The sequence below is a fragment of the Aphelocoma coerulescens genome, chromosome 1A (genome assembly GCF_041296385.1).
Source record: "Aphelocoma coerulescens isolate FSJ_1873_10779 chromosome 1A, UR_Acoe_1.0, whole genome shotgun sequence".
NCBI lineage: Eukaryota > Metazoa > Chordata > Aves > Passeriformes > Corvidae > Aphelocoma > Aphelocoma coerulescens.
In genome coordinates this window covers 40,789,039-40,806,756 of record NC_091014.1, presented here as the reverse complement: position 1 = coordinate 40,806,756, position 17,718 = coordinate 40,789,039, and the positions used below count along the sequence as shown (strand labels likewise).

At 38.4% G+C, this 17,718-nt stretch overlaps 1 protein-coding gene across 1 annotated transcript in view; it reads right to left on the bottom strand.

Annotated features, from left to right (window-relative positions):
* Positions 1 to 12,684, bottom strand: part of OTOGL (otogelin like) — a 95,046-nt gene extending 82,362 nt beyond the window's left edge. The window contains exons 1-8 of the mRNA XM_068999633.1: positions 12,448 to 12,684; positions 11,465 to 11,504; positions 10,335 to 10,383; positions 8,181 to 8,238; positions 6,348 to 6,446; positions 5,492 to 5,646; positions 2,684 to 2,805; positions 1,322 to 1,527 (exon numbers count right to left, since the gene is read on the bottom strand). Coding sequence (XP_068855734.1) covers positions 1,322 to 1,527; positions 2,684 to 2,805; positions 5,492 to 5,646; positions 6,348 to 6,446; positions 8,181 to 8,238; positions 10,335 to 10,383; positions 11,465 to 11,504; positions 12,448 to 12,526 — 808 coding nt within the window. The 5' untranslated portion in view covers positions 12,527 to 12,684. The remainder of the gene's footprint in view (positions 1 to 1,321; positions 1,528 to 2,683; positions 2,806 to 5,491; positions 5,647 to 6,347; positions 6,447 to 8,180; positions 8,239 to 10,334; positions 10,384 to 11,464; positions 11,505 to 12,447) is intronic.
* Positions 12,685 to 17,718: the final 5,034 nt, after the last annotated feature.

Genomic DNA, 17,718 nt, shown 5'->3' with positions numbered 1-17,718 from the left:
TCATGATATCAAATGATTGATATGATATAGAAACTCTTAGGAAAATGTTGCAGCTTGGGAGGGAGCTGAATTAGCAATCTATTCTCATGAAGATCTCAGAACTTTGTGCTTTGCATTTGCAGAGTCAAGGCACCATGTTATACAACTGGTTCACGATTAAAGTGATTCATATGGCTCTCAGCTGTACAGTGCAATAATGCTATCATTTCTGATAAAGAAAAATGCTAGAAGAAATTATGATGGTGAATAAATTTAGCTCAGAAAATGAAGACAGGTATGAGCTGGAAATCTTTTAAAACAGATAATACATTTAAAGATACTGAAATTACTATTTTTTTAGAGATCATTTGAATTCATTATTTCCTCCAAATATTATTTTTCTCTATTATTATACATCAGCAGATTACACTGTTTATTAAACATACTGTACTCTGGTGTGCAGAAGTTACTGCAGAAAACTTACTGCTCTCATGGCAGAAAAGCTATGAAAAATTTATACGTAGGCAGATTTTTAAAGATTCTGCAAAGATAGGTACAGTGAAGCTCCACTACCAACCATAAAAAATGGGAAAAAAAGTTACAGTGGGATACCATTTGTGACTTAAGAACATGCAGAGCCATGGGACTAGATTCTTCCACAGTTAATGGTAACAGTAAGATAATCTTATTTTGTTTTTATAAGAGTGAGAAAAATCCTCCTCATATTTTCAAGCTTCTTCTTGTTCTTTTTTTTTTTTTTCCGCATTAGTTGAAAGTAGGAAAAAAGTCCCCGTGGAGTATTCCCTACCTAAGCTACAGAATACAAGTTTAAAAACTCATCTCTGCCTCAGACACAGCACAAAGCAGCTCCTCATCCTACAGGGTAGTCAGAGGGCCATAGTCCACGATACCAACCAGGAGATACAAGGAACTCCCTGGAAACAGCTTGGAAATGTATTTATTTCAACTAGGATTTCTATGATGTTGATATAAAGGAATACCTCGAGATGGTGCTCTTCCCTCCATCTTTAAACACAGAGAAAACCATAAACATTTGTTTATTTATTCATTGTTTGAAGGCATTTTCATCAGCTAGGATAAACATACCACAAGTGCTTTGCTGAGCAAGAGGCTTAAATGCACATATAAATACTTTCTTGAACTAGGACCTGTTCCCTTTTGCATCTTGAATGATGAGGAGAAGGAAAAGTAGAGCAGATACACTTTTTTCCTGAAATAACTGAAACAGGACTGCCTTTTTACAGCATGATATTTATAAGCATTGTATTTAAAGTGAACATGGAAACTGTTCACACAAAGTAAGGGTAAGCTATTTACTTACTATTTTGGAGTATCAGGTCATCATATTTATTGCCATTAAAATTTCCACACAGGCCACAAGGTTTTCCCTTATGCTCTTCTGTCAACTTAATATAAATACCAGAGTTTCCATCCCAAGCAAGAGAAAAACCAAAGGTAGTCTTCACCAGAATATAGTCAGCCAGTCTCTCAATGAAAGCATTTCCAACTGTCTGAGGCAATATTAATCTGGAAAAATATAGTCTACATCAAAGATCTCAGATGAGGTGAGGTTCATGCTAGAAAAATACCACATAAAACATCACCTGCTAAACCAACAAACACTTTTTCCTGGGTGTACGCAGTCACTCCATTCAACTCTTCATCATGTTTTTACTATCTTCTGTTTAATCCTCTGTATCGACCATCAAAAATGAGTGCTTTCTGTTGTATACACCTATCAGCTGTACCAATTATAGGCTTGAAAGAATAATGCATCCTTACTTTCAAAGCCTGGCACACTGCACTGAGGAATTCTTGAGTTCACAAGCATGCTGCGTTGGGCAAGAACTATATGGTGCTATGACCACCAGCAGCCCTTCTAGGCACTGGGTTAGACATCTTTAAATGGAGGAACTTGCAGTACAGAAAACACCACTGACAAAAAAGATGTAGCTCTTCCTCCTTCGTTGAAAGATCACTGGACAACAATAAGCACAGATCTAATCTTAGTCCTCCAGAGTTGCTTCTGTTGGGTTGAACAGTATCACTGTAGCTATCATTCTCAGATACTAAAGGCCATAGCATTACAAAGGGGATGGCAAAAGCACCTCAAAAACTTTCTTAAATTTTCTGTACTTTATCAACCAGCAAATATACTTCTGATAGCCTCAGGCACATCTTTTTGCTAATTAAACAAAAAAGGTAAATTTGGAGGTTTGCTGTACCTCAGAGATGTTTTGTGGAGTTTTTGCCCCAGAGGAGCTTAAGATCTTTTTTTGAACCAATTCAGACTCGTCTAGAAGAAGATCATGTATTATATTAGCTATAGCTACCAAGAATAAATAATAATTGCCTTGTTCAAAATGGTATCAGGATGCACCAGGGATTAACTAGGATTGCCTGACACAGACTTTGTCTGTACAAAGAAGGAATGAATAATTACAGGTTACAGCTGAGAAGTTGAACACAGCTAATGCAGGGAGTGTATTCTATTCTTACTCAGGTATTTTATCAGTACTGTTACATCTGCTCACACTAGAGCTCCATCAGCCCCCATATAGAACAGCAAGGGATCCACAAAGATCAAATTAATTTATCTGAATTGTGTAAGAAGCATCAATCTCCCAAACTCCACATTATATTTTTGCAATAAAATATTAAAACCCACCATTAGAACACTCACCTGATTCCATTTTTTCTTACTTCATGTCCTGAAATCATTATTTCTTCTTGATTTGAAAAAAATAAGCTGATGGACCTATGACAAGTATATACTGAGCCATAACAGTGAGGACTGTTATGAACCTTTGAGGGAAAAAATAGACACACAATAAGAATAAATGCTTGTCTTCAATAATTTCGCACCATTTTTATTAAATTTGTATATAATATTTTACATTTTTATGCTCCAGTTACTGGAAGAGCTTTACAAATAAATACCTAGAATATTACAAAGTCACAATTACAAAGATACACAAAACTCAAAGTTCACACTAAACAATACTGCTGAGAAATACAGTAACTGTTTAATAGTGCATAGCATCACAGGCCAGTAGTCTAAATACTTGATGAAAGAGACAGGTATTGTATGCTTGACAAACTTCAGAGACACTGTAGTGAGCTAGCTTATAGTGGCCAAAGTAGGAGCTTGTTACTTGCACTAAGGAAACACCCCTATTGCTCTGTTTCTAGAGGTCTGACCTATAAAACAGGATTACAAACCAATACAGAACCTCAGTGTAATAGCAGCACTGCCACCTGAGACTAGTACCAGCTGAACCACAACATGCCTTCCCGAACCACTCAGGATTTCCTGAGATTTTGAAGTGCTCCTGCAGGTTATGGCAGGCATCTAGTTTACATGGATCTGTTAAAATCCATTTTTCACTGGCTTTTCAGCCCTACTAATGCAGAAGGGTAGACTTTTCTGAAGTGTGCTTCTCCTCATTTTATGTATATAGCATAATGAGCCAGGGGGTTGATTTAGTCACATATCAACTTACCTCTCTTTAATACAGTACTCTCAGGTCTTGAAAACTGTGGGTTTGTGCTTGAGCAAAACTTACACAGTTTTCGTAAATCTCAGAGGTAATGAGCCACCCAAACTGCAAAATGTCCTACAGTGCTTCAAAAGCCTGTGAGCTTATTTTAGACACCACTGAAGAGAGAGGGAAACATGTTTTGAATCTCAGATGCCGATCGTTACCCAGATTAAAATGTAGACAGAGTTTAGATAGCTCAAATATGACTACAAATATGTTACTGTGTATGTCATCATTCTCTGAGAAGGATGGGAATTTCATCACCAGTTTACTTGACAGTGTTGTAAAGCTAAATAAATTTGTAATTGGAAACATTTTACCAACATAGTGATGGAAGCTGTAAATGTAACTGTTTTGAAGAAAATATCTATGAGTAAACACATACAGTGCTAATGAATACTTGAATTAATCTTCCTTAACTGACATTAAATCCTGGAAGTAAAATCAGTTACTGTTACTTTAGGTGAAATAAACTAGACCAGGAAAATCATTAAGAGTTTTTACATGTATAAAGATAATCATAATTAAAGACAACATAAAAGTTATTAGTACTGGCAGATGGCTTCTATGTAAAACCAGCCCAAGACAGAAAAACAATAAACGAGAATCAAAATAATTCTTATGTTTTCTTCTCCTCTTGAGGGGTGGATTATTAAAGCCAGAAGGACCATAACGTGAGGATTTGGCAAGGTTTTTGTCTCTCCATTGCCCAGTCTGTCTACAGTGTCACATTACTTATGACTTTGCTGAGTAAACATTTTCAGTTTTTAGTAAAACATTACATTTGTTCCAGTAATTGAATGGAACCTTCTCGCTTTCCAGAGCCACTGGAATCCACTGACATATTGATTCTAGATTTTAATATAATCTTGGACTTTGCTATAGCACTTTCTTAAAACCTCTAAGAGGTCACAGCTGCACATAGAATCCAAATATTTAAAATGAAATTGTGAAAGATGGGTGTAACAGCATCTCTCTGTAACTTTAGTAGGTAGAAATGGCAGTTCTAATGGTAGTTTTATCTTCACTAAGTACTATTATCTGAGGGAGGAAGAGGTCATCTGTTTATAAATGAAAAACAGTCCTCAGAGCAGAAATTAGCACCTAGATCTGCCCTCATCCCTATGACCACTGAACCTAGATGGGCTCAGAATTAGGATGCTTCTTGTCTCTTCTTCCCTGCCCAATTGGCTCCAAATCCCAACTATTTTGAATAAGGTAATATAATGAGCTTGTATCCTCTCCCCACAATAACCACCAGTCTGACAAACAGGGCATCTCTCTTCGAAGAGGGGATAGGTCTGAACTCCCCCTGACCCAAAGTCATTAACCATGGATACTCGGCAATTTGAAGAAACTACTAAAAAGAGTGCCTTCCATTCATAGGTCAAGATGAAAGCTTTTGAGCTGTTAATCTTCTCTGCATGACGTAGAGGTAATCCAAAATTAGAATGCAAATCCCTAGAGGGGACAGGGTGGGGGAGCAAATCCCATTGGCCAAGGAGGCAGATCCTCGTAGCGTGCCAATAGCTGTGAATCAGAGCCTAGCACATTTGTGTTCCTCATTAATAGGCAAGTGATAGCTGTTTGCACTTCACTCAGCAACTCAGTGGGTTTTTTTACAGTCTGATATCTGAAGCATAGTGAAGTTTCTGAGTTCTGCTTTCAGACACACTTTTGTTCCCAGAAGGGAGAGAGCAGAATTCCCATTAAGGACAGGAGGAGTAAGAAATACTATTTTTAATATGCTGACTCTTTTGATTATTCATCAGTATTTTGAGTTACTGCATGTAGGCTTAGGCATTTCCAGAAGCTTTCCACATTTCCACAGTTTTATATTTAAGTAGTTAATGCCCAGTTTGGTACATTTATTGTCTCTCTACTTATTTTACTTACTTATTTACTTTTATATTTACTTACATACTTCTAGTGTATGTTCACATACTTACCCAAACAGTGTATTGGGGTTCCAGAGTACTGCAGTCTTTTGCAAATATATAGGAGCAATTTCCTGGGAAGTAGTAGTAGATGCCATCAAATGTTTCAAAATTATACTGTCCCCACGATTTGCAAATCCCATCTCGATCCTTACCAGTGTTAGGTACTGGAGAAAATACACTGAGTTTACAAGAAGCATGGTCATCAAAAATTGACAGGTGTCACATGCATCTACAAAAGTAGGAGCTCAGAAAGGAAACGAGCTTATAAAGAAAATACATAGCAAGTACAAAAGATAAACTTATGTCTTCAACTTTAAATAAACTCAAAACTCTTTTTCAATCTTAAATCTGCAGTTTTAGCCATGTGCAATCATTGCTAAGTTTTTTATTTGCTTCAGTAAAGACATTTTAATTACAAGTAGAGGCAAGGGATTTAGATATTCTGTACATTCTAGAAGACAATTCTTGTTGATCCTTACACACAGCAGATTCCAGAAACTAATGTATTTAAATAGTGGGTAATTTAATTTGCAATAAGCCACTGCTTGTTAGAACAACTGCAGTGGTTTTTTGGTTGTTCAACTAACTTAGAAAACATCTGTCTGGCTACTGATAAACTAGATAATGGTCTATCTGCTATGGCATCTATGTATCATTACAGCCCAAGTGCTAAAATGTAGGCATTTCTGATGTTGCTTTCTCTATGTCCCTCATGCATATAATTTTAATCCTCCTAGCTACTGGCCAAATGAGAGTCCTAGTACAGAGTAATCATAAATATGCTAGTAACAGTATTTTTTTCAAAATCTGTATCCCAGATCTTCCTGAAAACTGTCACTAAACAATTTTGGCCCAAAAAACTTACCAATTTGGCACCTGCTTCCTTGAGCCTGAAATAACTGACAGTCACAGTCACCTGCTTCTGTGCAGGCTGCTCCATTAAGGCACTCCTGAGGACATGAACCTGTAAGCAAGCATTCCAGCCTTTTAGTAGATACAGTATTTTGCAAACAGGCTGAGAGATCACAGTTAAATCTGTTTATTGTTAAATCACGAGCAGGTAGGTATATTAGCTGAGAAAATTAACCAACAACAATCTCCATTTTTTAACATATGCTTAATTTTATCCTTCATGTTCCTTGGTTAAAAGAGAAGCAAGGTTCTCGTTTGGTTTGAGACTTACAAACTAACAAAGGAGCAAAAGGTCAACCTCCTCCAAGCAAACAAAAGGTCAAGTTCCCATGTAAAGAAATCAAATCCCAGTCCTGCCGATCTCAAAATATACAGGATACAGATCATTCTAATTCACTAAATTCAGCATAATTTATACATATATTTAGCTTCTCCCTCCTAAACATTACTGCAAAGGGTACATTCAATTTATGAACAGGACAGAATATATATTTTAGAGAGTCAAACCCAGTCCTAAACAACCTTCCCCACATGCTAAAAAAAAAAGTCAGCTGAAAGGTTATTTCTGCTTCAGAGGTGACTGGAATCAGAGACTTTAGATTCCATGAGAATGACTTGTTTTATGCTATAATCAGTAATTTTTTCCAAAAGCAGTTACATTAAATGGTTTTATAGTCTCTTTGAAAGCTAAGACCTCCGTGTCATTTACTAATCATTCATTGAGGTGGGTCTAAATCATAATTCCCCAAAAGTGGAGAAGAAAACTAGTCCCAAAGCAAAACTTCATCAGGTTTTGCAGATAGTTGCTTGCCTTCTTGGTGTAGGATTAAAACTCTACATACATACAAAATCTTCCAATGTTGCTGATGGAGATTAAAAAAGCATCACAAAAGACAGAAAGTAAATGAAATAAACAGGCCCTTCCACTCCTGATGAGGCCACAGCAAAGCTGCAAGTGATATTAAATGGGAACCAAATGGGACCTTTACAGTAAAGGTACACAGAAGCTACCAGTGATTAGGAATATCATCCATCATTGTGAAAATTCCTTTCCATGCTTAGCTTTGAATTTTTTCCATTTAAGAACTGCTTTCCAAATATACATAGATACTCTGAAAATACCAACAAAGCAAAAAACTACTGTTTCTACAACAGCACTAATGGGGAAATCTTCTTTGCTGTTTTTAGAATTTTGAGTGATAAAATTGCATATATTCATTTACATAAAAACATGCAAAAGAAGGCACCTACCCACGCATTTTCCAAGAAGGACACAAAAATTCCAACCAAAGTTGCATACAGTGAACTTCTCTGTAAAACAATTTCTGTAACTTGGGCCTGCTTTACATGTTTGTCCAGTGCTTAAAATCCTCCAGGAGCAGCTTCATGCTCATTGCCTGAGTATTCCTTCCCTTTGCACAACTAGTTACAAGCCTCTTTGACATACTTACATCCTCTGACAAGGCCAGAAAAAAAGTGGAAGAAATGAAAAATTGCAATAGAACTAATCTTAAAAAAAAACAACAACAACAACAACAACAAAAAAAAAACCAAACAAAAGATTGGCATCATTAGCTGTTCATATTTGGTTGTAAGGCCTTATTTTGAAAGTACAATTTTAACAGAAAATTTTCCTTCTTTAACATGGATAAAATGGGAAAATGAGACAGGACAGGGTTTTGTAGGAGCATGAAGAAGAGGGCTTCTGCAGTGCATGGTAACACAGGGGAGGAAGGCAACATTTTCAGGGCTCTCTCCTCCTGCAGGTGAGGAGCACAGCACTGACCTCCTGGTGGACTCCGCACCAGAGCCCCATGATGGTGAAACCGAGAGGCAGCTTGAACCTGTCAGAGAAACATAAAAGCAAAATCAGGGGGTTTGCGATTTTCAAATGAATTGATAAAAGCCTGAGGCCTTGCAGTCAAACACTGGGTTAAACACTTTTAATACAGAAGAGTAATTTGCATCTCAGCCAGCACATGGCACAGTCATGGGTGCTGCTGGAGGGATTGGCAGCCTGAGAGGAGAAGCATCGTAGCTTTTGAGGGGTCTGGGGTAAGATACAGCTGCTCTGTGAGATCATTACTGGCCTCTCATCCATGCCCTCCAGTACCTGTGAATCACCAAGGCTCCACATGGGAAGTTTTGCACTTACATTTGGAAGGAAAAGGGAGGGGACAGAGTGCATTCTACCTTTTTCACTTCACTCATACCCACAGTTGGAGAGCTCCCTCTACTGCATCCACTCCCCTGAGTCATGCTCTGAGCTGCACCCTGATCATCCAACTATGGCCAGTCTAGCTGCAAGGGATTTTGTCTTCTCCTTGACATCCTTCAGAATTGCATTTTGGTTCATCCCAAACAAAAGAGAAAGCAGATCTGCCTGACCTGCTTCCTGTTTAGGAACAGGGAGCCTCACACCATGAGGAAGCCCTGCATCTGGCCCAGCACTCTGCTACTGCAGTTTGTCACGTCACATTGTCCCTTCCAATAACTGATCCCATTCCAGACTGAAAGTACTTTGGGGCTTTAGCCCTCACTAGCCTGACTGGAAAGCTTACCAGGATGAAGTGCTGAGTACTTAAATATTTCCCACTTATATTTATTCATGGCCAGTTTTAATCCCTTCCTTTATAAATCTGGTCCTTTTTGCTTAAATAGCTCTTCTTCCCTCTGTTTTTTATTTATTTCTTATCTGATGTTCTATGAAAAAATAGTTACCTTTCTGCAGTCCCCACAGACTTAAGTGCAAGCCTTTGGCTGCACAACTAAGTGAAAAAATTGTTTTAGTCTTTGCTTGTAAGCTAATTTCTTTCTTCCCTCCTGATTCCACTCATTCTCCACATCTGGAGTTTGAACTGATGGATCACAAGGTGAACAACACTGTGATAGGAACCTGTTAGGGTTGGTCTTGCCAATGCCTCTTGCAGTGACATAAAAACTTCCCTTTTCCAAATGGAAATACGTTGTGGGATGCATCCAAGTAGTACAATCTGTCTGAAATCAACCTGAAATAGATTTCATTGAATCACCACCTGGGAGGCCCCTGCACCAAAATTATTCCTGGTGCCCATGGTCCATTGCTAGCTGGAGAGGGTCCCTTCCCTCCTTGCACAACAAAACCCAGTTCCGTTTTTCCTGACAGCTACTCCAAGCTTCCCGCCTCAGGAAAGCAGCTTTTGGCCTTTGTGTCATTTTTCAGAGGTAGAGCGACAGCACTTCCCTACTGAGGGCCCTCCAAGGACACCACCAGTCCTGCTTCTCTCAGAGGCTGGATTACCCTTAGCACAGTGTTTCACACCAGATGCCTTCTGACTCGGTAGGGGTATGTAGATCTCAAGGGGCCTCGGAGAAAATCACCCCTGGTTCAGCTGCAGGCTCCCCAAAACATTCCAAGGCAGCCTCTGGCTTCCTGCCTACCCCTTCCAAAAGGGGTTATAACCCTTGGCTGGGCTCCATAGCCCAAGTGTGTATAAGTGGGGGAACAAGATTCCTCCATTTATGATTGAATTTCAGCACAACATTGCCGGGATGCAGCAATGAGGCAGTGCTGGGGCCAAGGCGATGGGAACCAGAGCCAGGCCGGAGCCACCAGGGCATCATGGCCAGGAGGGAACTTTGCCAGTGGCGCCGCCATTGTGCCTCTCACAAACACAAACAGCTTTCCAGGGCGTTCTGTTCGCCCTCACAAAAGACAGAGACGTCCCGGGTTTATTTCCCATGGTGTGCATCAGTCAGCTCGGCAGGGTAGGTCATCCACTGGGCGCTTTGCTGAGGGAGAATGAAGGCATGAGGCCACGGCTCAGGCGGGGTGAGCAGGTGGGGAGTAGCTGCTCCTCCTCACTGTCCTCCTGTTACCATAGTCCTTCTCCCCACAAAGGCTCATTTGTAAGGATGGCAAAGGCCCAGAGCAGAAAAGGGAGGAGGAGGTATAACCTACCTCAGCTGTTACAAGATCTCTTTTCTGTCGAGTTGCATTAAACTCATTTCTGGAAGAAAACAAAAAGGATCTTGTATTATCAAAGGTCCCTGGAACAACCTGAATAAGCAAGTCCCCAGAGTGAAGTGTTTCTCTCTGATTACCATCACTTTATCAAAGAGGTCTTTCTTGGGTTAACATTTTAAAAGGTGATTTTTTTTGTCAATGTCTCCTTTTACAGAATTGGGCGGCACTCCAATTTCTACTTGGACAGGGAGGTACCTGGAGCTTTGGGAAGACATAAATAGGCAAAACAGACTTACACAACAGGATACAAAATTGTAAACCAGCTTCTTATTTACTTCATGCTACATGTGAGTGGCTACAATTCCCTAGAGTGTTGCTTGAATATACTCTGATGGTACGTTTGATAGCAAGCGATGACTCTCCAGCTGGAGCCAACTTTAATTTGTGATTAAGTTTAGAAACAAGGGCATCAAACTATAAAACACACTTAATTCCACCAATATTCCATGATGGCACATCATTTGACGTGCACGTGTGTCCACTAGATATATTAGAAGTCATAAGACATACAAAGCTTTATCCAACTGGATAAAGCTGGATTTCCATTGAAATTGATGGCATAGATCCCATTTAATTCAATGGGATCAGGAACATTGCCTAGTTTGGGTTTTGTTTGGATTTCAGCTTCTATGTGAAAATTTGTATTGAAAATGTTTATTTTAAGGCTGTATAGCACTTACTTCTCTGTGCTTCAAATAGCAGCTAGGATTTTATCATGCAGTTAAAACTGTGGATGGATACTTGTTTAATGTATTTTTCCAGTCATGAAATCATGATCTCATGCTGTTTTCATTCCATTATTCCTCTAAGCTTTCTTGAGACCATAGAAGTATCATTTTTCATAAGGACCTCCATTTTTCTAATAGATGACCCATGCCCATTATGTAAATACTTGGAAAAGAGTTGTAAACATTCTGAAAGTGTGTTCTACATCCAACCTACATGTAGATGACATTTTACATGTTGAGTTCAAGGCTGTATTTTACTTTCTAACTTGCACTGCATTGCACTTGCTCATTCTTGTTCTGTTTGTAGGACTTGACAAATAAGGAATAAAAACTTACCTCAAAGTTCTTCTCAAAAGAGAAAGCTTGCAATAAGATCCTGTAGATTAAAAAATCATGAAGTTAAACATTTTTTTCTACAGCCTCACTCTGCCCTTGGCAAGCAATGTCAAGTTTAAAAGAACATTATTGAATTTTGAGGTTTAACAATCCTGAGTTTTCCAGGGCACCTTTGCACGAACTCTGTTTCCAAGGAATGTAGCACTACTTGCTCTCCTTCCTAAGAATTTGAGTCTCTCACAGACTCTTTACCTGCAGGTTTTCATGGTTGTAGTTCTGGTACATGCTACCATGAAGAAGTGAAAAGAGTTCATAGTTCTTCAGAGGCTCATAACAAAACAATAGAACAGGTAGACAGGTAAAATAGAACCTGAGCTTTCCAGAATCAAACTTCCAGAATTTGAATAATTTTCTGACCGTGGCTTTTAAGACTCAATTGTAAATATTTTTAAATGAGTCCATGCTTAAAACAACAAACAAACAAAACCACAAAACAATTTTTCATATTACATTAGGAATCTTTATAATTGTTGTGAGGAAATGATCTATAAGATCCAGTTGCATTACATATAAAATACGGTAATTTCTATAACTAGGAGAGCAATTATTTACCCTAGCAGTCTAAAAATGTTTAAACAAACTGCAGGTGCAGTGTTCAAACAAAATCATATCTCATTGAAAATCATTAAATGCTTACTCATCTGGCCATAATAGCAAGAAAGGCAAGAAAGTTAGATTTTATTCATAAATAATTATTTTGTAACAAATTCAGACATAAAAAATGAATATTTAAAAGCAGTTGTATTTTAGTTTCTACACCTGTGAGAGAGAATGGTGATATATACTTGTTTAAATTGCATTTACAAATTCCAGCAAGGTCAAAAACTATAACGATAGAAAAAGAAGTAGCTGTAATACTAAAATATTTAGGAAAAATTTTTGAAAACTTAGTATTGCTACAAAAAATGGAATCAAATTCTTACCTTGCAAAGACAACAGCAGTGAATGCAGCAAGAATATACTCCATGGTATCATTAAACTGAGCTTTCCTACAATGTTCATTTCAGTGTAAGTTAGGAAAAGGGAATTTATCCAAATTAATGGGTTTGATTATATGGCATCTTACAACTATGTATTTCTACAGTGTGTTTAAATCCTTTAGAGGTTAGATAATTGGATTCATTATTTAAAATAATGCAATGCAGAAAAGGAAAAGAGCAGGAGACATCAAGCTTGGTAGCTGCATACAGCTTCAGGAGCTTTGCGAGCGTTGCGTACAACTTCCTGGCTGCATGTCTCTCATTAGCAATGCATGGTAGCTCCTCAGCACAGTCTGTATTAGTTACACTTCCACCAGACCTGCGAGCATTACTCCCCTGTGGAATTGAATCGGCCCTTTATAACATAGCAGACAATGACAGAAATGTTGCCATGTCATGGTGGTTTGAGAGATCCTTCAGTCGTCACACACCTTTGTGTGCTTTGGGGCTTGAGCTGGGTGCTGTTCTCTACTCCTTAGTACAGCAAAATGTTTTTGCAAGACCCTGAAATAATACCACTGTATAAATTATAACCAGATGGTTTTAGAGATTAACATATTAATGTTTTTTCTCTGTCCTAAAAGGAGATAGATGAACGTCTATTAAATAATACATCTAGATTTTAAGAATATTCTGGATGCATTTCTGGGTACAGTTTGCTTACAGCACAAAAGAAGGCTTCTCAGGGGATTATATTTTGGTTTTAATAAATCATGTTATAAAAACTTTGTATTAGAAAAAAGGAGGAAGAAGTCAACAGGACCAGAGGGTTTCATTTCTAATTTTCATTAAAATTTAAAATGATCATGTTTTAAAATAAAAGACTCTTACCTGCTTTACCATAATGTAAACAGAATCATGAAAAACCACAGCTTTAAAGACACATATAATGCTACTTGAAATTGCTGCTGCTAATTTTATTTTGCAAAGCCTATCTTTTGCCTAACCCTCCATTCTTCCTAGGAGGTGCTTTTTAAGACCCTCTGAGCATGCTACAGAAGGTGGGTTTGGACCCAAATAAAATTTAGAAGTTGATGGCCTCTCTCGGGTAACAAGTTCTCCCATGCTTTCTTCTACCCCTTTCTCTTCCCTGCTCCCCAGATGGACAAGAGAAAGCAAATGAAAACTCAGCTTCTTCGAGCACAGACAAGCACAAAACCCTGTGTCCACACAGAAGCCAACTACTGGCGAAGGCTTGGGATCACTGATGGCACAAGGGTACTTATTGAAAATTCATACATAGCACTACACTCTTTGGGGAGTATTTCTTAAGGACTATTTTTATTACTGTTGGATCAGGGAAGCTGACATTCCCATAATTGCATTTCAAGAGGTTTTTATGCTTTGTTTTTACTTCTGACTAGTTACGGGCTGGTTCCGTGGACTGGCTGCATCTCTCAGCTCAGTTGCACCTGCTGCATGTGGTCCAAAACCACTCCACACCACAAACAGAAGCAAAAGAAGTGAATTCCAAGGCCATATGGACACATTGATATAGTCACTCACAGACTTTTAACTCTGATGTGAGAACTTACAGGAAATAGACTTTCACCATCTCATAAACCTACTCTCAAGGCTGCTCTCAAGATGAGACTAAACCAAGCATTACGTCTTCCAAATTCCATCACCAGTCTCTGTATAATCCTACTGTCAAGCTAAGTCTGGTTTAGAAACTGTTCCGAGCTGCTCTGAGAAATCTGATTTGGGATTCCTTCTTTTCTCAAGACTGTATTTCTCACCATGCTTCACATGCAGTTTCACAACTAAATTAATGTAATATTGATAGAAATGGAACTCTTTTGGTTTAACAGGAGAAAAAAAAAGTTATCCAAAACAGCTTTTTTGTTTGGTTTGGGGGCTTTTTTAAACACTTTTTCTAGAGCAAAGTTGGTATATGTAGTATTTCACAGTTGTTTAACTTCCAATATTTAAAAATAGGCCAAGCCTTATGAGCTGCAAAGGAACTTTGTAAGAGTTAAAGCAATCATAAAGGCTTCATAAAGTTTAGACACCTCTGCCAAAGGCAAGGTAGGAAACAGCAAAGTCTCAAGTGCATTAAGCATTTCAGCTAAGAAAAAAGAATTATTCAGCCAAGTACTCTGAACTGTAACTCAGAGGACTATATTAAGAGATTAAAAAAATTAGATCAAATTATATCAAGGCAACAACACACATTATCTATGCAAGTATTAGAATACTCCTAGATTGGCACTTCTGAAACAGAAAAAATTGCACTAGAAAAGAATTGCTTTTGTAAGAAAACAAGCACAATACAGAACACACTTGTCCACACTTTAAAAATGCCAGTGTTACATTTTTAAGTTAACAGTTTTTTCTTCAAAAATAAAATTTAAACATTTCAATGTTAATATATTTGTATATTGCAGACAAAATTAATTTTCTCCAAATTTTCCAACATAACATCTGAGAGGACTTATATTTATATACAGGTTACAATGTTTCTCAGGATTATAAACAATGGATAAGGAAATAACTGCCTCCCATGCCGTGGGCACAAGCTTGCCCTGGTTTGGAACCACGTCCACTGTCATCGTTAACAAAATATGGTATTTTCAATAAAGAATTCAAGTGAGGCCACATTTTGTTGTGCACAGATGATCTTCCTAAGGATTAGCATTGGTGAAACTAATGAAAGAGCTGGACAATAGGAGGTTAGGGCCATTTCCTCTTTTCTGAGAACCATCTCCACAGATGCTCAGGACCTTCCTAATGGTTTGAAGATCAAACTCTTACTACTTCTCTGTTGATCTGTGTGTCTCTGGCCAGAGTGTATGCTCAATGATAAGTGCTTGAGTACCATCCCTGCAGAATGAGGACATGAAGAAAGGAGACATTTTTACAAACACCTTCAAACTTTACTCACAGCAGTTACAGTTCCCCAATGAAGTTAAGCCCTCTAGTGGGTGATCAGTAAGCAACTTCTCAGAATATAAACCTTCAGCCATCCAGGCAGACAGCGGCCCAATTCTACAAACATTTCTCATTTAGAAAGAAAGCATGTGGGAATGACATCACTCTACAGGATTAATGGGGCATTTTTATAGGATCAGAGTGCGTTTCTATTATTTTAAGTCTTCTGGTTGAAGAAATTATATGCAGATATCATCTCTGAATATATTAGTAGCAATGCAAGTTTTATTTTCAGCCTTTCCACAAAAGAACAGCAAAACAATAATCCCCAATTGTTACAAGCTGTTCTGTGAGCAGAAAAACAGGTCCATCAGGCTTCCTCATAACTGTGAAATCCACCCCTAAGGTTACTGGCATCAGGTATTGCATCTGCCCCTGCCTCATTAAGTTCCACACCACTACAATTTTGCATCATCTCTTTTCCCCCCATCCCAGTCATCTCACAGCTAGGCAAGAATCAGTTTTGGACAAGCCACAGCATAGGGTATGTATGTGCCAACTGGCAGGCAATGAGTGAGCCATTGCTTTTCAGTCACACAAGCCAAACAACTAAAATACTTTATTTTCCCTCAGCTGAAATTAATTATCATCAAGACCCAAGTTTTCACAAAACTCACAGGAATTCAAGCAATCAAACTCAAAGTTAGCTCTGCATAGCATCTTTTCCTTGGAAAGCCAAGAGGCTGAGCATTGCAGTTTTCAGCAGCCCAAGAGCTTAGAGTGCAGGAATGGGGGACTGAGGATAGCGGACCATGCATCCTGCCAAAGATAGCAGGAGTCTGGGATGGAGTGTCCCATTTGCTTAGTGTAAAACCAAAAAAATCCTGGTATGTAAACTGGTGATAGAACATAGAACAGTCCCCTTTGCTTCAATAGGAGCATGAGAGGTTTGAATACAAGCATTCCTCTTCTATCCAAATCATGGAATGCAGTTATTTTGTGGCAGAAAGTGACAGCTAAAACAGGGAGATGGATGCAGAGTTCCTTTTTTAGAAGGAATTTGTTTGCTCTGTTTAACTCTTGAATAACTGTGAGTATACCTTTAATACTTTTCTACTGAAAAAGCAGAGGCATCATGACAAATGCTTAACATTAAAAAAACAGCTGTAAGCACCTGTTTTATTTAACTAGAGCAAAAGGGTGAAATTTTACAATTCATTCCAATTCCCTAACTCACAAGGTAAGCTGGTTTGTGTAGACTTGAGTACACTGAAAAAAATCTCCCATTAAGCAAATGAGAATACCATGCTAAGAGAAAGCCCAACAAAAATCTCAAGTACTAAGGTGCTCCTCTAACAATTCCAGCACTGGCATATACACCTATGACATTAAAATACCAGGCTTGGAGAGCAATACAGCAGCATTGAGTAGCTGGGCTCTGTCTTAGTCTCCAGTGTTTCTTGCAGTTCCACTCCAAACTGGCTTACTAACGTAGGAAACAGCTCCGGGCTGTACTCACACTGGTTGGGTCAGCTTGTATCCGAGGCCTCACACTATTACTTGCAACTCTTCCAAAGGACAGAATGAGTCTTTTCAACAAACTCCTGTTGGCCCATCTCACACTTACTCAGGATTTACATTTTGTCCTTGGGTCAATGGATAGGAACTGAAACTTCTCCAACATTTAATACCCACATTCTCTAGCTAAATTTTTGAAAATTACTTTTCAGCTCACTTTTTCCACCCTTTCTTCCTCCAAGGCTTTCAAACTGCCTTGCAGCTCATAACATAAGCAGTTACTCCTCTGTGCTTGTACTGTGTGAACATGTGGTCGAAGGATTAATTACTCAGACCTAATCTTAAAACACAAAATCCTTGATTTATTTTTACAAAATAGTATTTTTAAGTGAGTATTTCAAGTTTCCTACATTTAGACACACCAGTCCAGGATTCTGTCTCTGCATTATCTGGTAATGCAAGAGTTCAACACACCCCCTCCCCTGCCCCCATAATTACTTTGGTTTTCACAATGTCGACTACCAGAAAGGTTGGGATGCAAATCTTCCACAAACCACTGTGTTGTTGCATGTACCTGCAAAATCCACGATATGAGCTTTCTTTATGTTTGGATTCATCACACACATTCATCAACAGAAGAAAGCTCTTCTTCATTCTTAAGACCCTAACTGCCTGGAATTACTATGAAAAGATAAAAAAGAACTGCCTCCAGCCCTCTGATTTCACTTGATACAAATCCCTTTGTGTATCAATCTCAACACACAGTGAAAAAAAAAAAAAAAAAAATCTATCTATCCACCCAAGAAAAGGCAATTTAGAAACATG